Raw genomic sequence first — 23,195 nt, 5'->3', positions numbered from 1 at the left:
TACCGTTTACCGGGGAGGAGCGCGGCTTAGCTGCTGGGTCCTTATGTCCGGAAGGAAACCCTCACTTCGTCCCGCACTGACGGGGGAGAGCCACCGCCGGGTTGCTGTGAGTCCTTAGGGGCCCGGCCCGGACAAGGCGCTCAATGATAAATTGAGTTGCGCCCCTTGTTGCCATTGCTTGATTCATCACTTGGAGTCAGGAAAGCGGCTCTCCAGAGAACGTGCCCACAGCGAGTGTGGGTCTGGGCCCCGCCCGGGTGGACTGAGGCAGGGGCCAGGGGCTCCCGGGGGTCCCCGACTTCGCGGGTCCGCAGGCTCAAGCGCTAGGGGTGGCCATCCACAGGGCGCCACCACCTGCTGCCCACCCACCTGCCCCCGGGGTCCGGCCGAGGGGCAGCCCCCTGCGGCCTGGGGGCGGGGCGAGGCGGGGGCGGAGGCTGGGGAAGCGTGTGCGGCCGTACTAGGAGGAATACGGCGGCGCGGCGGCCAGGCTGGGCGGTTTCCCGCCGCCGACGGTGAATGAGTCCCTGCTGCGCTGCCGCCGCCGCCGCCCGTGCTGGAGCTGCGGCCGCTTCCCCCGCGCGGGCCCCGGACCTTCGCGCCAAGACCCCGGCGTGCCCGCGGGACAGACTCCAGCCTCGGGCCACCACCCCGGGGCAGGTGAGTGCGGGGACCCCCGCCACGGTCCGCAGGGTCTGCTGGGACCCCCGCCCCCACCCCAAGCTGAGTCTGGCGGGGGTGGGGGGCGGAGAACTGGCGGGAGGGGTCAGCTGGCTGCTCTGTCAGGCCCCCGACTCACCTCCTCTCCCTGCCTCACCCCGGTGCCTGGGCCCTCGGCGCTGCGCGAAGCCACAGGTGGGTGGGAGCTTGGGGTGGGGGGCGCGGCGCTGGGACATCCTGGGGGTCCGCACACACGCCGTGGATGTCTTCCCTTTGGACTGAGCGCAGACCCTTTAGAAAGCGCTTTGAGATCCTTAAAACGGGGTGGGGGCGGGAGAGGGGCCCCTCTCCCCTGGGAGCTTCCCAAGAGTCGGAGCGCCGCCCCCCACCTCCCTCGCTTGGGCTCTCCGGTCTGGGAAGTTAAGCCCGCTCTCTCGTGGGAGGGGAGGGGAAGCGCGACACGCCCTGAGTGACCCTGATGGCGCCCTGCTGACCAGGGCCTTGTCCTTGTGGACCCCACACGGGCGCCAGGAGCCCCCTCTTCCAGTCCACCGGTATTTGGGAGCCCGCAGCTCCTGACCCCTGCTTCTCTTCCCAGACTCCGCAGAGCTCCTCCTGACCTCCGTCCTGCCTGCCCCCATGAAGAAAACCAACCTGTGGTTCCTGGAGCGTCTTCGGGGGTCTGGGGAAAACGTCACTCCTGGGAGCGACGCTGGGGACAAGGCTTCTAAGGGGCCCCTGTACAGCAATGTGCTCACACCTGACAAGATCCCTGACTTCTTCATACCCCCCAAACTGCCCGCTGGCCCCGCAGATCCTGAGGGGCAGGCTGAGCTGGGCCCCGCCTCGTCGGAGCAGAACCTGGCCTCGGGGACACCCCGCCGAGCCCCCCGGAGCCCCCGGCTGCCTGCCAAGTTGGCAGCTGAGAGCAAGAGCCTGCTGAAGGCAGCCACTCGGCACGTGATCCAGATCGAGAGTGCGGAGGACTGGCCGGTAGAGGAGGCTGCCACCAACGCTGACCCCCAGGCCCAGGGCGCCATGTCCCTGCCCTCCGTGCCCAAGGCTCAGACGTCCTATGGCTTTGCCACACTGGCGGAGAGCCCCCACACGCGGCGTAAGGAGTCCCTGTTCCACAGCGAGCATGGAGCCCTGGCGCAGGTGGGATCCCCAGGTGCTGGTCGCCGTCGGGGGGGCGCCAAGGCCAATGGGGGCGATGGGGTGCCCAGGGAGGCTGGGGGGGCCCTCATGAGCCCCAGCCGCTACTTCAGTGGTGGGGAGAGTGACACAGGGTCCTCCGCGGAGTCCTCCCCTTTCGGGTCCCCTCTGCTCTCACGCTCTGTGTCGCTGCTGAAAGGGTTTGCCCAGGACAGCCAGGCCAAAGTGAGCCAGCTCAAGCACTCGGCGGGCCGCCACGGCTCCCTGTCTGCCGAGGACAGCGCACCAGACACCAGCCCCAGGGCGCGGCGCCGCCTGACCCGCAGGGCCACCCCAGAGCCGGGCCCTGAGACTGGCCAGGTGCCCCGTGCAGAGCATGTGGTCCGGATGGGCCTGCGGGGCAGCGTGCGGCTGCTGGTGGAGTATGAGGCGGCCCAGGCCCGCCTGCGGGTACGCCTGCTGGCAGCCGAGGGTCTCTATGACCGCCTGTGTGACGCCCACAGCATCAACTGCTGTGTGGGGCTGTGCCTGGTCCCCGGCAAGCTACAGAAGCAGCGGAGCACCATCATCAAGAACAGCCGCCACCCCGTCTTCAACGAGGACTTCTTTTTCGATGGCCTGGGGCCGGCCAGTGTCCGGAAGCTGGCCCTCAGGATCAAGGTGGTCAACAAGGGCAGCAGCCTCAAGCGGGACACGCTGCTCGGGGAGGAAGAGCTTCCGCTGACCTCCCTGCTCCCTTTCTTGTAAAGGCCCCTCCCTGCCTCCCTCCCTCCCTCCTTCTTTCGCTCCCCAGGGGGCAGAGGGAAGACCCCCTTCCCTCCCACTCAGATCCCTGTGGGCAGGAGGCCAGCAGCCAGGAGTGGGGCTGGAGGGCTGTTCAAACTCAGGCTGGGCTGCCGTCCATGCTGGGGGTTACTGGGTTGCCAACGGTGACCGGAACACTATCTTTCATGGGTTAATTTTTTCAGAGGAGGAAGAGAGGGGGCAGCCAAGGAAGAGAAGGGGACACTTTGCAGGGCTGAGCACCCCGCTACCCCATGCCCTAAGTTCCATGCTGCCTCACCCCTTTCAGAGTTCTGGAAAGGGGTTCTCCGGCGGGGGGGGGTGGCAGGAACCTGTGAGACCCTTTACTTCCCAGTTCCCCAGTGACCCTGCAGGGACCCAGAGGGCCTGGAGGCCGCAGAAGTGGATCACAGACCTAGAGGTGGCCAGTTCTGAGGCTGAGCCCAATATTTCCCTTGGTTGCATGAGAGTCCTCCTGCCTCGGCCCACCAGACACCCCCCCCCCGCCCCCTCTGCCCCCACCAGACAGCAGTACCAGGTCTGGGATCCACCAACAGCACCCACAAGGCTGCAGGAGACACCGCACCTGGGGTAGGCTCCAGAGCAGAGCAGGTCAGCGAGGCAGGTGCCTCCCACTGGGAGAAGACAGGCAGAGAAGGGAGGCACCTTTGCTGTGGGGCTGGACGTGGAGGAAGGCCCGGGGGAGGACAGCGGAGGCTCGGGCTCCCCTCCTGCCCCTGGGAGCTCTCCTGTCTGCTTTTCCTCCAGCGCCTGCCCTGCTGGGCCAGCCCACCTCATGCTCAGGACCCTCCCGCCCCTGGAGGGGTTGCTCAGAACAGGCCCAGAGCGTAGCCCCCAGCCCCCACTCTGCCCCGTCCCTCCAAGGCAGGGGGCTGCCACCCCCCTGCGCAGCACCCTTGGCCGCACGATGCCAGGAAGTGATAGCCAGGGACTGATGGTTGGGTTTTCACTCCACACAGTAAATAGCTTTTGGTTAGCGTGGGTGGAAGCTGGCGGGCGGGGAGGACCCTGGTTGTGCGCCTTCGTGCTGCATGGGTTTAAAACTGTGTCCGTATGTGGGTCCTTGAATGATGTTTGTGGATGTTTCCCAGCTTAACACAACAGAAACGGTACAGTCTGAAGCAGGGGCCAGGCCTGGCTGCCTGATGGTTGGACGGCGCAGTCCCTGGGGATCCTGGGGTACCCCTCCCCATCCAAACATTGTCTCTCCTGACTAGGTTTCCAAATCCCACTGGGGGAGGGATGAAGGAAATTTCCCCCATAGCCGGGGAAAGCACTTGTTCCTGTTTGCACTTTGGGACTGAGGATTTGGGGCCCTTGGAGCTGAGGTCCCTTGCTGTGCCCCCTCTCCCCTCCCCACCTCTGTCCTGGGCCTGTTCCTTCATGCTCCCTGCTCCTGGTGTCAGAGGGGGGCTCCCCTTTACTCTAGAACCTGGAGAACCCCCCAGGACCAGGCTCGTGGGCTGGAGCAGGTGGACAGAGGAGCCTGCACTGAGTCAGATGCTTGGAGCTTGCACCCTCTCCCTTCCCTCTGACCCCAACTCCTGCTTTCCCTCTGGGGAGGGCCCATTTTATATGTCCCTGCACTGTTTGATATCTTTGTGTTCCAAGTTGACTGTGGGTAAATCCTTAAGACACCCTCTCCCAAGTGTGTTTGTTTATAAATGCTGTTTTTAGTGCAATAAAGGTGTTTCGGGAGTGCGGGGGTGGAGATCTGTTTGCTTTGGTGTTTAATAACAAGAGGAATTTTGCCTTGAGCTCCAGGGAGGGTGGTGGGGGCCTTCTGATCCGTCGGAGTCCTCTCAGCCCCTTCGGATCCTCTGGGTCTGTCTCCTGCTTGGGGTGGGGGTGGGAAGGCAGACTGCAGCCGGGTGGTGCCCCTGGGGACCCTGGGCCCCGTCGCGGTGGCGGCTAGCATGCATTTATTCAGCGGTTCTGTCTTCGCCCTCCATCTGCACACACAGCGTCCCACCTCACGGACGAGGGCAGCGGTGCCTTAGTAATATGCCCAAGGCAGCCTAGCTAATGAGAGCCAGGACTGGAACCGGCACCCTCACTGTGGCCACTGCAAGGAGGCCAGGCTCTGCCCACTTGGGGACACACTGGACTTGCAGCGTCATCACCAACAGGGACCCCATCAGATGCCATCGGCTGCCAAGCAGGAGCATCCCCCGTGACCTGCTCCTCGCCCTCATCTGGCCTGCCCCAGCCCCTGAGATCAGACAGATAGCAGAAAGCAAGTGCTTCAGCCAGGAGGCTACCCCCACCACTCCCACATGACTTGGAGACACATGATTTGGAGGCTTGGGCTGCAGCCATTCACATCGATGCCAATGCCGGTTCCTCGGCCTGGAACGCCTCCCAGCCCCCAACTGCACTTTCAGGCTTCAGCTGAGATGGTACCTCCTCCAGGAAGCTTCCCTGTCCTCTCTGCTGGAGAAGGGGACTTTTCTCAGTATGTCCTGCATCGGATCTCAGCTCACATGCCGGCTGGGTTTGGGACAGGTTCATCTTGGTCAGTGGTACCCTCAGCTCCAACACCATGCTGGGCACCCACGAGGCGCCTGACCAGTAACGGATGAGTCATTGGAAAACCGTGGCTTGACCCCATGCCTAGGCCCCTGCAGAGTCACTGGGGAACTGGAAGCCTGCGGTAAAGGGCGAGGGTCCCACCCACCCTTCACCCCACCCCTGCTCTCCCCTAACGAACAGCTGGTACTTGGGCTGCTGCGTTTAGCCGGGGCTCCCCAACCTTGCCTCCCCGTGTTCTCCTTCGGTGGAAGGGCTGAGTTGGCGAGACATGTGGGGAACCCTTTCCAGCAGAGGCGTGATGGGAGGTGGCATCCGTCACAGGAGGCTGGGGTTGGAGAGGGGACATCGTGAGGAGGAGAGCAGGTCAGTCAGCACAGGCCTCCTCCGTCTCAGGGAGCGCAGAGCCCGGGCTGACGTGGGCTCTGTTTACTCCTGACTCGCTCTGTGTGACAGATGGGGAAACCGAGGCCCGGAGAATCGAAGAAGGCCAGCTGCACCTTCACGGACTTGCTCAACAAGGAGCTGTGCTTCCCCCACCCCAGTTCTGGGATTAAGAGGTAGATGAGGCAAAGCTGGAAAGACAAGCCTTCCCAGGTGGTGCCGACCAGAGGTGAGCCCTGGAGGCTGGGGACAGGAGCAGAATCATTTCATCGAGTCGGGAGGTACGGCGGGAGGAAGGGACACCTGAACCACAGCCTGGAAGACATGCAGGGTCAGGGACGTGGGTTCCAGGGGACGGCAGGTGCTCCCTGCTACCCCTTACTCAGCAAAGCCTGTGTTGGGCATGCCCGCCCTGTCCTGGTGCAGCCAACGCCCTCCACGTAGAACTGGGAGGCCTGGGGGGGGTCCTGCCAGCCTGGGGGGCTGCGGGGGGAGCAAACACATCTGAGCAGTCGGCCTTTCTGCCTGGGAGCATTTATTGGGTTCCTGCTGTATGCTGGAAACAAGACCCCCCTGGGGCCAGCAAGGAAGCCCCAAGTCACAGGTAAAGAACCCAGGAACCAGGTGGGAGGGTCAGGATGTGGCCCTACTGCGTGCAGCTCCTACACCCCGGGTGTGCCTGGCCTCCTATGTGTGCACCCACTTCACAGCAGAGCAACCCCAGAAAGGAGGGGGCCTTGAACCCGTGCACAGTAGGGCAGGAGCACAGACAGGCTTGGGCTGGGTCACCCCCCACTGCTGGCTCAGAGCTGGGGTCCCGTCGGACCTGTGCACTGGAGCTGGCTTCCTCTGGGATTCTTGGGCAGGCTGAGAGTGCTCTGTGCCCCCATGCAGGGCCCTGTACCCCCACACAGGTCCCAGGACTGAGTTGTGTCTCCCAGGGCAGTGTGCGTCTCCCCAGTGCAGGTCCCTGACTCCTGCTCTGACCCTGGGCCTGGCTGCTTTCTCTCCTCTTAGCCCCGTGGGGTCCAGACTGTCCATTACAAAGCCACCAGGAGCCTTTGTGCGGGGTTAGGGTCCCGAGCAGCCCCCCCACCCCCGAGAGCCTGCCAGATGAGCCACAAGAACAAGGCCTGGTCAGGTCCCAGGATGTGTTGCCAGGGCAACCAAGTACCTTCTTGCCTCTTCCCTGCTAGCCACTGATTGCTGGGCAGCCTGTGTGCATGTGTGCGCGTGCGCACATGTCTGTGTATGCACGCATGTGTGCCATGTACACAGCCATGTGCCTCTGTACACATGTGAGTGTATTCGTGTGGCCGCGTGCATGCTGAGTGCAGCCCTGTTTGTATGCACACAAGACACAGTGCAGGTGCAAGCACGTGAAGGCACGCATGCACGCCGGTGTGGCCATGTGCGTGTGTTAGCATGCATGTGTGCCCGCACGCTCTCATGTCTACATGGGTGGTGTGTGTGTGTTTCTCTGTGCAAGTCAGTAACAAGCTATGTCATGCATGTGCACGTGTGTGTGCTGTGACTGGCCATTCCTCAGGACACCCGAAAGGACATACCCAAATGGGACCAGCAGCCTGAGAAGACTCCTTCCTCCTGTCTGCGTGCTGGCTCCTCGCGGGAAACACCCTTGCCGAGTGCTCCATTCTGCCTTTAGGTCTCAACCCCCTTCTCTTTCCCAGGGCAACCCATACCCCATTGAGGTCAGATCCCCCTCTACTGCCTGTGACAGCAATCTGAGCAGGATGGTCTGTGTTTGCACCCAGCGCTCAGCCCAGGGTGCAACCAGGGGAGGCATCAGTCCTCTCTCCTTGCAGCCTGGCCGCCACCGCAAATGTAGCTACTCTCAGGAGAGCCAGGGACATCCAGGGCCCCCGCCAGCAGTAGGCACCCAACTGGGTGCCAATCACGAAATGCTGCCCCTTTCTCTGAGTGGAGCCAGCATAGGCCACACACAACAGAGCCAGGAGAGGAGGAGTCCAGTGCCTGCTCACCTTGTGGGCACCTGGATCTGGCTGTGCCTGAAGTCCATAACTGCATGCCATTTCAGTCCAGAGGGCCAATAAAGTCCCTTCTTGGCTTAAACCAGTTTGACATTAGACAGCAGATCTTCAGTCTGGGGAAATAGAAACAACGCTGACCTAGGGCTGTCGCAGTCTGACATGGGAAAGCAGAAGGCAGGCAGCCCCCGGAAGGCCTGGGGTTTGTATGTCCCACCGAGCTGGGAATGATGGCAACCGAGGGCGCTCCCTCAGGGCACTGATCAAGGAGGGCTTTGCAGAAGGGGCAGAATCTGAGCAGGGAAGGGGTCCTGGGGCAGCGAGGACCTTCCTGAGGTGGAGGAAAGGGGCTTGGGTATGGGGGTCCCCATGGCCCCATATCCCCGCATTGGAGACCCACCCTGTGCCTGCCCCACCGTGTGGCTCACGCCCCTTCCCCAGGACCTTTGCTTGTGTCGTACCTGCCTCCCACCTCCCTGGGCCCAGAGTTCTGAACCCTCGTCTGGGAGAAGTGCAAGTGGAAGGCTCCGAGGTGGAATTCAAGCCCCCCATTCTCCACTCTGCAGGCGGTGTGGCCTTGGGCACGTCACATGGCATGTCTGAGTCTCAGCTGCCCCATGCACAATATGCTTGGGTTGTGATGAGGTCCAGGCTCCTTTGTGGGAAGAAGGGCTCAATGCTCAGGCACGCTCCGCGGAAGCAGGCACAATATTGCGATGATAATTAATATAATCACATTAGGCTAATAATTATAGGCTACCATCAGACCCACCGAGGCCGGGCTCTCCCTCGGCCTCCTGGTGCGAGGGCGGGGGTGGGGGGGGGGGAGGGCGGCTCTCCCAGCAGCACCTGCTCCTCCCTCCAGCTGCCTGCACCCTCCCTCCAGTGTGGGATTCAATTAAGCTTCTGTTTTCTCCTCAGCTCCTCAGCGGCTGGGAGGGAGGGGCTGCCCTAGCAGGCTCTGGGGACCCGGAGGAGGAAACGACCTCGGTAAAAAGGAACCGCAGGGATGGAAGGACCCGCGTTTGCATGCCCTCCTCCCCACGGGGGCGGGGGGGGGGGGCGCCTCTCTCGCCCCTCCCGCTGCCTGGGTTTCTGGCTAGCGGACTGCGGCTGGAGTCTGGCTCCGCTGCTTGCAGGCTCCCTGGGGCTCAGTTTCCCCTTCTGTACCATGGAGATGCTACTCCACTCCAGCATTACATAAGATATGCACATACCGTGCAGGGCCCATATATTAAGCCCAAAATGGATGGCGAAGCCTGGCCCACATGCAGCAAGTCTGCTGACCCTCCTCACACATGGGGAAACTGAAGCACAGGGGGGCAAACCCAGCCAGCAGGTGGCAGGAAGGCAGTTCCTACCGGTGCTGGGCGCAGACCCGAAGGCTTCCACCTTACCCGCGCTGCCGTCCCCCCTCTTGCCACACACCCACAGTCTCCTTCTCATGAGCGGCACTGACCCCCAGCCTTCCAGGCCCTGCCTGCCCTCGGGCCTGGCTCTTCTGGGAATCGGTTTCCGCCCAGGACCCCGCACTCTACACCGTGCGGGTGGGGCTGGGGGCAAGGTCTGAGGCGTACAGGCGTGGCTCCCAAACCTGGTCCCGGCAGAGCTGGCCCAGAATTTAACCTTGTCCAGAGGGGCCTGGGAGGTGAACCTTAACACGCCTGATACCAGCGAGACCAAGCCTTGGGGCCCTGAATCAGTGGACCTGAGACTGAGATCAGCCACGCGGGTCAGGCCAGATGTGGCAGGAGGCCAGCTCCCGTGTCTCTGCTGACTCCACCCCTGGGCACCTCCCTCAGCCCCAGTGCCCTGTACAGCCTTTCCCTGTGTTCAGTGAGTTCTGTGAGTCCCCTCCAGAGAATTCTCCAACCTGAAGGTGGTTTGGGGAATGCCCAAATTTGCAGTTGATGTCAGAGCGGAGCCTGGGCCGTCTTCTCTTTCTAGCTCGGCTGCTTCTGGGACCCTCCAACCCAGGTCCACACCCTCCCTGGGGGCTCACATTGCCATGGTGACACATGAGTTCTCCCCCCAGCCCCAGCTCCTGGCTGACTCCTGGGCTCCCCATCCCTGTCACTTCCCTAACCCTCCGAGTCCCTGGATCAGGCCACCCTTGATTCCCAACCCTACTTCCGCTCCCCCAGCCAAGCCACAGAGCCTCTTATTCATTCCTTGATGTCAGGGAGGTCCCTCGAATCATGGGTGGCAACCCTAGGTCCCTAAACTCCCCACAGAGGACCCTGGGCAAGACCTCTCCCACCAGCCTCAGGTTCCCCGTGTGCAAAATAAGGCGCTAAGCTTGCTTTCAGCTCTGGGGGTGGGCCAATGGCAGAGAGTCACAACATAAACCTCATCAAACATCCAGTGACCACGTGTGTCACAGGTTTATCTGGGTGCACGCTGAGGACCAAAGGGATGGCGAAGCTGCTTCAGAGGAGACTCACGTTCCAAGTTCAAGGTGAAGCAAAACTAGTTAGGCAATAAAATGTAGGCTTGTGGACAGAGTTCACATGTTTGCAGCTTGCGAGTCCTCAGGTTAGCAGCCAAGCCCGTATTTGCCAACCTGACGGTGGCTTGGGGTGAAAACCTCTGGCATAGGGACAACTGGGTGGCTCAGTAGGTTGAGCGTCTGCCTTCAGCTCAGGTCACGATCTCCAGATGGTGGGATCGAGCCCCGCATCGGGCTCCCTGCTCCGCGGGGAGCCTGCTTCTCCCTCTGACCCTCCCGCTCCCCCACTGGGGGTTCTTGTGGCGTTGAGTGAGTGGGGGCTGGGGATGCTGCTGGATGCCACACTGGGCCCAGGACCACACCACCCCAAAGAATGACCCTGCCCCAGTGTTGGAGGTGCCCAGGGAGAGCCCCTGGCCTACAGTGATACTGCACAGAATGACCATTTTGCCCCTTTGCAAGTCCTAGGGTGCTTTCTTCTCACATGAGGGTGCTAAGAGAGGAAGCATGGGAAGTGCCTGGCATGGTGGCCGCCACATTCTCAACACTCAATGCATGTTCGCTGTTCCTTTTTTGTGTGGCAGATATTGACCAAGTAAGTGCCTGCAACCTGCTGAGGCTTTAGCTGGACACGGGGGACCCCACGGCAGGCCACGCGGACAAGACTCCTGCTGTGGCAGACCACAGCGTCCACAGATGGCCTCCGGGATGGTATTTCCAGCCCCACGTGCTCTTCCAGAACCTGGCCTACCCCCAGCAAGGGCTGGACTCTCGGGGTCCTCCTCCTCAAATCCGGGAGGCCCCGTGTCTGCTCCGCAGCAACAGAACGTGGCTGAAGGGACACCATGTGACCTCCAAGGACAGGCCACAGTGAGAACACAGTGTTGGCCTGGCTTCCTCTTGGGATGCTCACCCTCGGAGCCCTGTGCCATGCTGGGGGGAGGCCCAGGCCCAGGAGGGGTCAGGCTGGTGGTCCCAGGGAGGTTTCATGGAGCCAGTGTGTACCTGGACTGCAGTCTTCTGGCTGGCGTCTCCGATATCGCCGAGCAGACACTCACCTCCCCGTGGCGCCTGCCCAAGCCCCTGAGGCACAGGGTCCAGCAGCATCGTCGCTAAGTTTCGGGGTACGTATCCTGTCTGAGTGACCAGAGCCCTGCCCTTGGAGAGCCTTCTGGAGGAAGAGGCAGGGAATGGGGAGGGGAAGGGGAAGAGCAGCGCTGACCTAGGGCAAGAAGGGCTGTGCGCCCCGAGAGGCCAGGGGTCTGAGCGGTGTGTGGACTTCACCGGGACAGGGGTCCCTGGGGGGAGAGTAGGCTTCGATAAATGTTCAAGAGAGACCCTCTGGTGTCTGGGAGGGAGGGGGACTGTTGGCCCCCACAGAGCATGGGAGGAGGCTGGGGCTGTATCCAGAGGAGGGGGCTGGTATGGAAATGGGGCGTGTGTGGGGGGAGTGGGCAGAGGACATATCTGAAAGAGACTGAGGTGTAAAGCCTCTGGCACAGGGGCGCCTGGGCGGCTCAGTAGGTAAGCATCTGCCTTCAGCTCAGGTCACGATCCCCGGGTCCTGGGATGGAGCCCCATGTCAGGCTCCCCCAACTCTGCTGGGAGCCTGCTTCTCCCTTGGCCAGCCTCTCCCACTGCTTGTGCTCACTCTAGCACGCTCTCTCTGACAAATAAATAAATAAAATCTTAAAAAAAATAAACCCTCTGGCATGTGCTGAGACTGGATGCGGGGATGTGGGTGGGGGTCACGCCAGGCTTCCTTCTCTCAGCCCCACTCTGTCGCACCCACCAGCAAACCCGGAAGGTTCTGCCTTCCAAACACACCCAGAACCATCTCTGCAAAGAATGAACAGCATGGATGAACCCTCACGCGTAATGTGTGGACATGCTGAGCGATTCCATTTATAAGGAGTTCAAGGACAGGTAGCATGAATGTGGGGTGATAAAGTCAGGATGGTGGCCACGGCGGGGGGGTGTCATGAGGAGGGGGATGAGGTTGGCCTGCGGGAGCTGTTGCTGTCCATATGTTGGTCTGGGTGGTGGTTACAGCGGTGAGTTTATTTATACATGCTCACTGAGCTCATAAAGGTCAAGTATCCAGAATATATTTTAAAAATTTAAAAATTTCAACCCAGTAAAAAAAAAAAAAAAAGACAAACGACCCAATTAAAAAATAGGCAAAGGAGGGGAACAGACACGCCTCCAAAGAGGATATAAAAGTGTCCAGCAAGCTCATGGAAAGATGGTCACCACCATCAGGCACCAGGAAAAGGCCAGTCAAAACCACGAGGAGATACCGCTTCTCACCCACAGGATAACCGTGATCGAGAAAACCAGAGAACACGTGCTGGTGAGGGTTAGACAGACTGGAGCCTGACACAGGGCTGCTGGGGATGGAAAACAGACTGGCATTGCCTCAAACCTGACACATGGAACGGCCAGTAGTTCACTCCCCGATGCACCCGAAGGACTGAAACGGGTGCCTCTGTTTTGCCTCAAAAACTTGTACTTTAATGTTCACACAGCTGCCAAAAAGCGGAAACTGTCAAAGTCCATCCACAGATCAACAGATACACACAATGCGGTTCACCCACCCATCGGCCATGGACAGGAGCCAGGCGCCCACGCGCGCGGCCCCGGGGCCGGACCCCGAGCCCACGACGCGCAGGGAGGGAGCCGGACACCGGAGGCCACGCGGGGTGTGCGTCCACGTGGGTGACACGTCCGGAGCGGGCTCATCCGCGGACGGGAAGGGGGCCCGCGGGGGCCGGGGGTCGGGGGGGGAGACAGGGAGTGAGGACTAATGGGATGGGGTTCCCTTTTAAGCTGATGGAATGTTCTGGAATTACATAGAGGTGTGGCTTGCACAATATTGTGAATGTACCAGATGCCCCTGAATTGTTCACTTTAAAATGGTTAATTTTATTTTATGTGACTTCTAGTTCAATTTTTAAAAAAGCTCACTGAACTTGATACACTTACGATTTGTACGTTTTACTGTATTGTAAGCTATATTTCAATAGAAAGGATACGAAAACATTTCTCAGAACTCACCCATTTCTTGCCCTCACTTGAGCCTCCGCCTGGTGAGATTCCCCCCCACACTGACCCTCTCCCCCACCATCCCTACCCCCAGCCCTCCCCAGAATTCCCCTCTCCCCCCTCCCTGCCATCCCACTCACCTGCCCCCCACCCTCACCCCCACTGTTCCCCCCCTCCTCCCCCCTTCTGGCGAGCCCCCACTGTCCCTCCTCCCCCACCAGTCCCCCCACCGTCCCTCCCATCTCACCTCCGCCGCTGTTCCCTCCGCCATACCCCCGCCGCACCCCCCCGCCCCGCCCCGCCGTCTCCCCCATCTCTCCCTCCCCCTCCCCCCTCCCCCCACCCCTCAGGGACCAGCGCAGTCCCCTCCCCCCTCGTCTCCCGGCGCCCCCCGCGGTCTGTTCCCCACGCTGCCGCCAGAGGGCGCCGGTGAGCACCTGCGGGCCCGGGAAGCCTTCCCGTGCGGGTGTTCCAGGAGCCCTGGGGGGCTGCCCGCAGGCCGGGGTGGGGGGTCAGGGGAGTTGGGGAGGTCAGGGGTGCGCCGGGCGCACCCCGCACACACATCTACCCATACACAGGGTGGTGGGCCAGCCCTGTAGAGTCACAGCCCCAATGTCATGGGACCCTCTTTGACCCCTCCTCAGCACCTCACTCCACTCTGGCCTCACCGGTGCCCTGTGCTCCCACATACCTCACCCCTACGCCTTTCCTCTGGCTGTACCTCTGCCGGTGCACCACCCTCTACTTCCCCACTTCCTTCCCATCTTTGCTCAAAGTTCCCCTCCTGGTAAAGCCTCCTGTGGCCACTTTATTTATCTTGCCCCCAGGCCACCCTGCCTCTGCTGGATTTCTCTCCTCCTAACCCATAAATCGCTTATTATCTTGTGACCCTTGTGACCTTAGGTGAGAGGTCAGCTCCAGGAGGGCCGAGATTTTTTGTTGGTTTTTTTTTTTTTTTTTTTAAAGATTTTATTTATTTATTTGAGAGAGAGAGAATGAGAGAGAGAGCATGAGAGGGAAGAGGGTCAGAGGGAGAAGCAGACTCCCCGCTGAGCAGGGAGCCCGATATGGGACTCGATCCCGGGACTCCAGGATCATGACCTGAGCCGAAGGCAGTTGCTTAACCAACTGAGCCACCCAGGCGCCCTGTTGGTTTTGTTCATAGCTAGGTCCCCACTCTGCCGGGGTGTGCACAGAGTAGGTGCCTAATGTATGCTTAAAGTGTATGTGAATAATTGACTGACTGTCCAGGGCCATGGCCAGCTCTTCCTAGAAGTGTCTGAACCTGGATTCAGTGCTCCCTAACGGGCTGAGTTAGGGAGGTCACCTCTGGGGAGGTGAGCGGCCCCTCCCCCCACTTTCCTGCCCAAGATGCCCTCTGGACTTGCCTTCTGGGTTGCTGCACCAAATGCCATACATTGGACAGTGTAAGCAACAGAGACATATTCTCCCATTGCTCTGGAGGCCAGAACTCCAAGATCAAGGTGTTGGCATGGCTAACTTTTTCTGGGGGCTCAGGGGGGAAACCTGTTCCAAGCCTCTCTCCCAGATCCTGGTGGTGTCTATGATCCTTGGCCTTCCTTGGCTTGTAGACGCTTGCTCCCATCTCCAACCTCTGTCCTCCAAAACCTTCTCCTTATTCCCTCTTCTTATAAGGACACCAGTCATTGGATTTAGGGGCCCTACTCCAGGACAACCTTGTCTTGATTCAAGTTTATTTCCAAACTCCCTGTTTTCAAATAAGGTCTCTCTTACAGGTTCTGGGAGTTGGGACTTGAACATGGGGGCCACATAGTCTAACCCACAACACCTTTCTTTTCCTCAGCTGCTGGTTAATTTGGATTCTGGGCCTACCTAGACCGGCAGAGCCAAGTCTTTTGGAGGGGTCCAGAACTCTGCACTTTGGATGTTGTTTTCATAACTTTTAATTTTGATCTAATCTCAAATTTACAGGAAATTTCCGAGATTCATGCCAGAAACTCCTGTAGACTCTGCCCAGATTCACCAGTTGGTTGCACTTTGCCCCATTTGCTTTGTCATGTTCTGTGTCTACACATATCTGTCATCCATATGCACACACTCATATTTATTTATTTTTATTTTTCTAAAGATTTTATTTATTTGAGAGAGAGAGAGAGATAGTGAGAGAGCATGAGCAGGGGGTGGGGAGAGGGAGAAGCAGGCTCCCCCCTGAGCAGGGAGCCCGACACAGGGCTGATCCCAGGACCCCAGTATCATGACCTGAGCCGACAAGTAGATGCCCAATCGACTGAGCCACCCAGCCACCCCCACACACTCATATTTAAATGCACTTTTCTGAACCATTGAAGACTGGAGGTGCAATGTCCCTTCACCCATAGCACACCACAGTATATTTCCTAAACACCAGGATTTGCTTTTAGAACCCACTGTGATGATAGTGACTGGGAGGTTTCACACCGATACAGTGCTCATATCTAACACTGTCCATATTCAAATGTCACCAGCAGCTCCGATGGTGTCCCAGCGGGGGGCCGAGCCGGTTGCCACAGCAACAGATGCTGGCAGCTGGGTCAGCAGGCAGCAGCTCAGAGGAGCCTGGGCTGTGCCTCCCGGGGAGCAGCCTGGGAGAGAAGGGCCTAGAGGGGGCAGGAGGGCAGCCCCCATTATGCTTGGAAATGGTCCTTGCCCCAGCCTCCAGGTTCATGGAGCATTCGGGAACCCACAGAGTGAAGTTCCTCCTGGTCTTCTCAGATCACTGGTGTGGAGGGGGTGTTGGGATTTGAACATGTCTTTCTGGGGAGACCTGATTCAACCCAGGACAAGTGAGTCCAAATTCCCGAGGGCACAGGGTCTAGATATCAGATAAGGCATTGCCAATCAAGGCAGTGTCTTGTTTTCTGTTATAGTCATTCCGTGTAGGGTAACTTTGAGCTGTCCCCTGCCTTACAGGTTTTCCACTATTGCTCCCTGCACACGACGCTGCCTTCTCTTGGTCCAGCCTCTTGTACTCCTGGGGCCAGACACGGCTGGACACCAGCCACCTGCCAGCCTCCTCCTTGTGGACAGAGCCTGGATACTGTTTGGGTGTCCACTCCCCACTGTGGGACTCAGGGAAGCCCACTCTATCCGGGCGCTGGCATAAATCTTCACCGCTGTTTCACCTCTTTGCTGGGGATTGGTTTATGAATGGATGTGTAACCCCCTTCTGGCTAATGAGATGTGACAGAGGTCTTGGTGTGTGTGTGTGGGGGCAGCTTCTAGAAGCCTCTGCATTCCTCTGCTTATAACCCTTTCAGCAATGTGGGCTGATTCCTCATGCTGCCAACTTTCTGGCTCTCTCTTCTGCCTCCTGCTTCCACTCACCAAGACCCTTATGATTACATTGAGCCCATCCAGATAATCCAGGATAATCTCCCCCCCTCAAGGGCAGCTGATTAGCAGTCCTAATTCCATCTGCGACCTTCATCTGATCCCCCTCATCACGCAACGTAACACATTCCCAGGTTCTGGGGACTTGGAAGTGAACATCCTTGAGGCTGTTCTTCTGCTGACCACAGAAAGGTTCCTAGTGGACCCCGTGCCTGTGGCTGTTGCGGCTTCATGATGAGACGTCTGGAGTAGCTGCAGCAATACTGGTGCCCATCTGAGGAAGCATGCAACGCGAAAAGGAGCAGAACCAAGAGAATCACAGAGCAACAGAGCCGAGAGGAGTCCAGGAGGTTCGAAGTAGGGAGGCCTGCTGGGAAACATCCAGGAGCCACGGGGCGGGGGCGGGAGAAAATACGTGCCTCATTGCTTAAGCCCAGTTGAGGCAGGATTTTCTGTTGCTGACCGCCGAAGGCATTTACGGACGAAAATGTCCTTAAATGCGCTCGAAAGAGAACCCCAGTTTATAGCGGCGGGTGTGTCTCAAAAAGACTATATTTCCCAGCCTCCCTTGCAACCAAGCGTGGCCATGTGACTACGTTCCAACCAACGGGACGTGAGAAAGAGTGGCGGAGCCTTTCCGAGACCTGGAAACCACCTGATTCCCATCTTCAGCGGAGCAGCCGAGCGAGTGGGCGTGTGTTGCCTCAACGGGGCTCTCCTCAGCGTCGAGAAGGAACTCGGAGGAAATTCACGCAGTTTTGAGCTTCACAGGCCAAACAGAAGGGAATTCCACTGATGCAGAGCTAGTCAAAGCGCAGGGATGCGGACGGAAGTCGGGAGGAGGCCGGGAGAGGCGGCGGAGGGGCCGGGGGGCTGGCGGGAGCTCGCAGGAGGGCACCTGCGGTCCCACCTGCCCCCGCGGGAGGGCACCTGCTGTCCCACCCTGAAAAGTAAACCACAGACCCCAGAGCGAGGGCACAGCCTCTCCTTCCCCCTCTTTCTTGAGCTGCGTCTGGGCTGCAGTGCACGGATCCTGACTTGTGCGAGAAAGAACCTTAGGGACCTTCTGGGTCCTTTGTTTCTGTGACAGAAAAAGAGACTGTCCTCACCGGCGTCAGAAAAACCCAGGACAAGTGTCCTCTTCAAGGTCAAAGAAGAGTGAAGGGTGTTTTTCTATTTCAGACGACAGCAGACGGCACGAACTTCTCCCTGAACGCACACACCGCCCCAGACCTCACCAACATGCTAGTCCTCCCTGGAGGGCCGTCCTGCCCCAGGGGCCCTAGGGCCATGTCTGGGGACGTCCCTGTCTGTCACGACTGGGGAGCTCCTGGCACCTCCCCACAGTGCCCAGAACACCACCCAGAGACCCACCCAAATGTCCACAGTGCTGACATGGAGAGCCCTGTTGTATCCTAATAAAACATACAGCAGGTGCCACCTCTAACAAGCAAGTCCCGCTCTACCCCACTCTCAGACCCTGCTGACCTCGCGGGGTCCTTCTGTGATCTCCACCACCTGGGTGGAGGGCAGGTGGGTAGGGCTCATGGGCTGGCTGTCCCAGGACCCCCAGTGTGGACTTATGCCCCACTCATTTACCCCTCCCCTTTGGGGAGGACTTAACTGAGTCTTACTCAGCGTGGGGTCAGGAAGCTTTGCTCATCCTATATTTCTGCTCTTTCCATCTTAATGGGACGGCACAGTGCTTTGAGGTTCAGAGGGGAAGAGTCTTGGTACTCAGAAGCCAGTGTGTGTTTCTGCTGGAACACCCCTTCCATGCTGTGATGGATACTGCCCAGAAGGAGGAGGGGCACTCCATCCCTCAGCTTTTGCCACAAAACCACTGGGAGGACGAGAGCCACACACCTGGGGAGCTGCATTTAGCAGTAGGCGCTTGCTGCCGGGGTGATGAACATTGTCTGAGCTCACCCACGCATTGTCTGGGGTCGCCCAGCCGCACCAACCCCACTGTGCCCCGCAAGTCCCTCATCCTCCAGCAGGCTCGCCCAGGCATGTGCTCACAGCCACGGCAAGAGGGGACACACGAGGCTTGGAAGAGGCACAGCCATTCTTCCACACTCTGTTTGTCACGGCCAGTCGTGGGGCAGAGAATTAGATTCTGCTCTGGAGGAAGGACTCTCAAGTTATGTGACAAAGGGCATGGGTAGAGGGTGGGCAAAGAATCAGGGCCTCTGTGTAACCGTTCTCCCATCGTCATACGGTTTTGGGAAATGTGGCTTGGTGGGGGACAAATTTATTATAACAAAATACAATCTTGCCACGCACAAAAGGACTTAGGAGTTCACTACTGCTGAGGTTCCCTCGCACAGCCCAGAGCAGGTGATCTGGAGCATTGACAAGTGTGGGTCATTGGCACCCCAGCTCAGTGCTGGGGGAAAAAATCTACACCTCCCAGAACCCCCTGCCCTCTCACTTCCCCCAACGGGAGCTCGGGTGGGACCCTAGAGAGGAGAGGCTGGGGTGTGTGTCTCTCTCCTTTCTCCTGGTATTGGGTAGCATCACCTCTGAGGCTCTGGCTCCCTGGACAGGCCTGCGCAGTCCTAGCTTCTTCGAGGCGGCTTCTGCTCTAGCGTCTGACAGTGGTATGATGTGGCTAATCTCTAAGTCGACACCCTGTCCCCTGCCTGGCTTCTTGGAGCTATGGGAACAGATTCTCCCCTGGAGCCTTCTGAGGGGACCAGCCCTTCCCACACCTTGCCTTTAGCCCAGGTGAGCCCCAGCTACCTTCTGACCCCAGAACCATAAGAGAATAGATGTGTGTAGTTTTAAACCACTCCCTCTGTGGCAATTTGTTATAGCAGCTGCAGGGGACTCATCCAATATGACCAGGCAACGGTCTTTATGGGGAGGGGGACTCCCAGCTGTCACACATCACTCCCCTGCTAGAGCTTGTGCTCAGGTGATTCACGAATCTCCAAAACTAGCCTACAGTTGGGAACTACCACGGGGGAGCCTGCAGTCTGAGGAGAGCTGTTCCTGTTGAGCAGGAGGATTTTTTAAAAAAGATGTTATTTATTTATTTGACAGAGAGAGAGGGAACACAAGCGGGGGGAGTGGGAGAGGGAGAAGCAGGCTTCCCGCCAAGCAGGGAGCCCAATGCAGGGTTCAATCCCAGGACCCTGGGATCATGACCTGAGCCGAAGGCAGACGTTTAACACCTGAGCCACCCAGGCGCCCCGAGCAGGAGGAATTTTGGGAGAGGGGCCTGGCGTGTCAGCTGGAGGAGACCACACAGCCTACGCGTCCCCATCAGTCTTGAGCCCTTGTCACGATTTTGGCCCACTCATTTGCACTCTTATGTCATGATATGCTTAAGTCAGGCATGGACCCATTTCTGTTACCTAAGTAAACTTGTACAAAAAAAGGGTGTGTCATGTCTGGAAATGGGAAACCAGCACGGCTTTCCCTAAAAGGAAAGAAGTAAAGGTCGTTGATGAAAGCCTGATGAGAGAAAACAGGATTTGCATCATCCTGAAGTATCTCTCAAAAGATTATCTGTTAGTTTCAAGGGGAAAACATGGCACTTTCCTTTGGAGAACCTGGACAGACCACCTGGGTCAAAGGCTGGAGATGAGCCTCCGCAGTGATGAGGTATGTTGACACCATGGGCAGCACCCGCGGAGGGACTCTTGCCAAAATGCACCGACATGCATTTTATCTCCTCATTTTATGCACATCCTCTCACCGATCAGGAGAAAATATTAGAAACCCAAACTGAAGGAGCCTCTATAAAATAACTGGACAAAACTCAAAATTGTGTAGTTCACGAAATAGAGAGTGAAGAATTGTCCCAGAGTGGAGGGTACTGAAAAGGCTCATAAACATGACACCTCACTTGGACTGGCTTGGGAGCCGGGGGTGGAGGGAACCGTGGATTGGAACAACCTGTGATATATGACTAAGAATTTCTGACTGGGGGCGCCTGGGGGGCTCAGTCAGTGGGCGTCTGCCTTCGGCTCAGGTCATGATCCCGGGGTCCCGGGATCGAGTCCCGAGTCGGGCTCCCTGCTCCGCGGGGAGCCTGCTTCTCCCTCTCTCTCTGCTGCTCCCCCTGCTTGTGCGCGCTCTCTCTGTCAAATAAATAAAATCTTAAAAAAAATTCTTGACTAGATAATAGTATTTTATCAGTGTTATTTTTACCCTGATTTTGATAACCATGCTGTGGTTATATAAGGGGACATTAGAAACACACACCGAGTGTTCAGGGGTAAAGGGTCATGATGCCTGTTTGCAATTATTATGTAACAATCACAAAACAAAACCAGAAACAAGGTGTGTAAACCAACAGCAGTAAGAACAAAACATTAGAGTCCAGCTTTCACAGCCGGGCCCAGACAGGGACCTGCTCTCTCTTGGTTAAAAAGGATGAACAAAACTGGAGAATTCAAACCTCTGCTAGCTGCAAACTGAGATTTACCTCTTGAGGTACCCAGAAGAATTGTAATTAAGGACAAAGGGGAGTGATTTCTCATCACCTTATTTGATGTCATTTAGCTCTGGGCCTGTGTCTCGCTTACCGGCCCCTTGAAGACACCAGTCTGTGTCCCTGCTTTGGGAAATACCCTTGTAGCAGGTGTGAGGGAAGAGCACAGTTGGGGCTGGTCTCCAGTGAGTTTACTTTAGACCCAGGAAGCCCCTGATCCCTGTGTCATCTTTGGTCCAGGGCACTTCCCAACACCACGGAATTTTGCAAATGTGGTTCCAGCTGGAGGCCCCACCCGAGGCAGCCCAGCGCTGAACGCCGCGTGTTCGAGCGCCGTGCGTACGCGGAGCACGGGTCCTCCTGGAAGGAAGGGGGAGGAGCGACAGTGCCGGGGGCGGGGCGTCGAGGAGCCGGGGGCACGGAGTTCCCAGCCCGACGCGCCCGGCTCGCGGAGAGCCCGCTATGCCCTTGAGAGGGGCGACCTCTGGTGGCCAACTCGCGTCACTGCGGCGCCTCCCTGCCTCCGAGGGGCGGACGCTCGCACCTGCAGAACGAGGTATGCAGAACGAGGTATTCTGCCCGCCCCCCCGCCCCGCCCCAGGCCCGGTACCCTTACTTTGAAAGGAGCAGGTGTATGGGATGCCTTTTCTTTGCAGCCCCTGCTTCATTTGGAGTAATTTAAACATAAACTAGGTGGAGGACGTTTTAGTAGTACATGGTTATCCACCGCCCCTTCATCCCTTTCCTCCCTCCTCCTCCCTCCCTCTCCTTTGTCCCGTGGCAGGTGTGGGCAATCCCAGTGGCGACCATGTGGCCTTCCCAGGATGCCGGCGCTGTTAGTCCGTGTGTGACCCTCTCGTAAGTCTCACGGCCTGTTTGGCTGCCGGTCCAGGCACTCGCTCCTTTATGAGGTGATGCCAAGTTGTTCCCCAAATTTAGACCGAATTCCTCAGCGCATAAAAGAGATCATTCTCTCCAACGTTTTACTGGTCAGTCAGGCACTGAGTATCATCTGTTCATGTTTTCTGTGAGATGCCTCTTCATGTCTTTTTCCTATTTTTCACTTGGTTTACCTTTTTTCTTATTGACATTTCGATCCTGAAATCATTTAGAGTCAATTTGTGTGTGTGGTGTGAGGTGGGTGAGGTAGGAGAAGAGTCGCTCCAGAGATGAGGTGGACACCGTCCACATCCGCATCCCTAGAACCTGGGCACATGGAACCATAGGTAGCAAAAGGGACTGTGCTTATGTGATTCAGGTTCCAGACCCTGAGGCGGGCACACTGGCCTGGATTATCCAGGGGGGCCTCATTTAATCATGTGGGTCCTTAGAAACTGGGGCCCTTTCTTGGCTGAGACCACAGACATGAGAAGAAGCAGAACAGGGACGGTCCTCACTGCTGGCCAGAGACGGAGGGAGGGCCACGGGCCAAGGCGGCAGTGCCTCCGAAGCTGGGACAGCCCTCAGCTGACAGCCACGGGAGGTGGGGACCCCGGGTCTACACCACAAGGAGCTGAGTTCTGCCAGCACCCTAGCAAGCCGGAAACAGATGCTCCCTTGCCATGTCCAGAGGGACCCAGCCCTGCCGACCTCTCGATCTGAGCCCAGTGGGACCCACTGTGGACTTCTGGCCTCAAGAATTGCCAGATGATGAATTACTGTTGTCGAAGCCTCAGAGTTTGCCGGCGTTTGCTATGCAGCACCAGGAAAGGAATCTAACAGGGATCCGATCTGTTTTCTGTTCTATGCTTATCCCAGGTCCTGGCACCATGCAGAGAGATGCCCCTCCTTCCCTACCACCTGCTGTCCCCCCCACCAAACTCCACACACTCTCAGCCAGTTCCGGTCCCCTCTGCTTTCCATTCAAAACATCCTACACATCCAGAGATCACCCCCCCTGGTTCCAGCTCCTTGGCTGTGAACTTTCTTGCTTTCCCACGTATTTGAGCAGCAGAAATGGACCTTCCAGCCCTCCCTCCAAGGTTGGTGGAGCTCTGGCCCCTCCGGCGCCTTCTCCTTGACCTCATGTAAGTGCCTGGCTCCCGAGACCCTGCTCCTCTTGCGAGCTCAAGGCAATGCCTGGCCTTCACGGCACTCGTGGATGCTAGGTGTGGCAGATACAGGCTTAACTTCATGCCAAGCAGGTTTAATGAGCTGTCTCTCGTAGGAAAGTGGACTTGAAAAATAATTTTTATTATTGCAGTGTAGTCGACACACAATGTTCTATTAGCTTCAGGTGCACCACATAGTGATTCCACAATCCCATATGTCACCCAAACAATGTTATTACGATATTATCATATTCCCCATGCTGCACTTTTCATCTCTGTGACTAATTTTATAACTGGAAGTTTGTACCTTGAAT

General features: G+C 58.2%; 1 protein-coding gene across 1 annotated transcript; it reads left to right on the top strand.

Moving 5' to 3' along the window:
* Positions 1 to 478: 478 nt before the first annotated feature.
* On the top strand, positions 479 to 4,318 carry C2CD4C (C2 calcium dependent domain containing 4C). Its single transcript, XM_027585230.2, has 2 exons — positions 479 to 660; positions 1,259 to 4,318. Exon 2 carries the CDS (start codon positions 1,300 to 1,302, stop codon positions 2,560 to 2,562), a length of 1,263 nt encoding a protein of 420 aa, XP_027441031.1. The 5' UTR covers positions 479 to 660; positions 1,259 to 1,299; the 3' UTR covers positions 2,563 to 4,318.
* Positions 4,319 to 23,195: the final 18,877 nt, after the last annotated feature.

Source organism: Zalophus californianus, chromosome 1 (genome assembly GCF_009762305.2).
Source record: "Zalophus californianus isolate mZalCal1 chromosome 1, mZalCal1.pri.v2, whole genome shotgun sequence".
NCBI classification, from domain to species: Eukaryota; Metazoa; Chordata; class Mammalia; order Carnivora; family Otariidae; genus Zalophus; species Zalophus californianus.
This window is presented reverse-complemented; position numbering and strand designations above follow the sequence as displayed.

Bases quoted from the DNA above. Each gene is read 5' to 3' on its own strand.
- C2CD4C (XM_027585230.2), top strand. From the start codon at position 1,300: ATGAAGAAAACCAACCTGTGGTTCCTGGAGCGTCTTCGGGGGTCTGGG.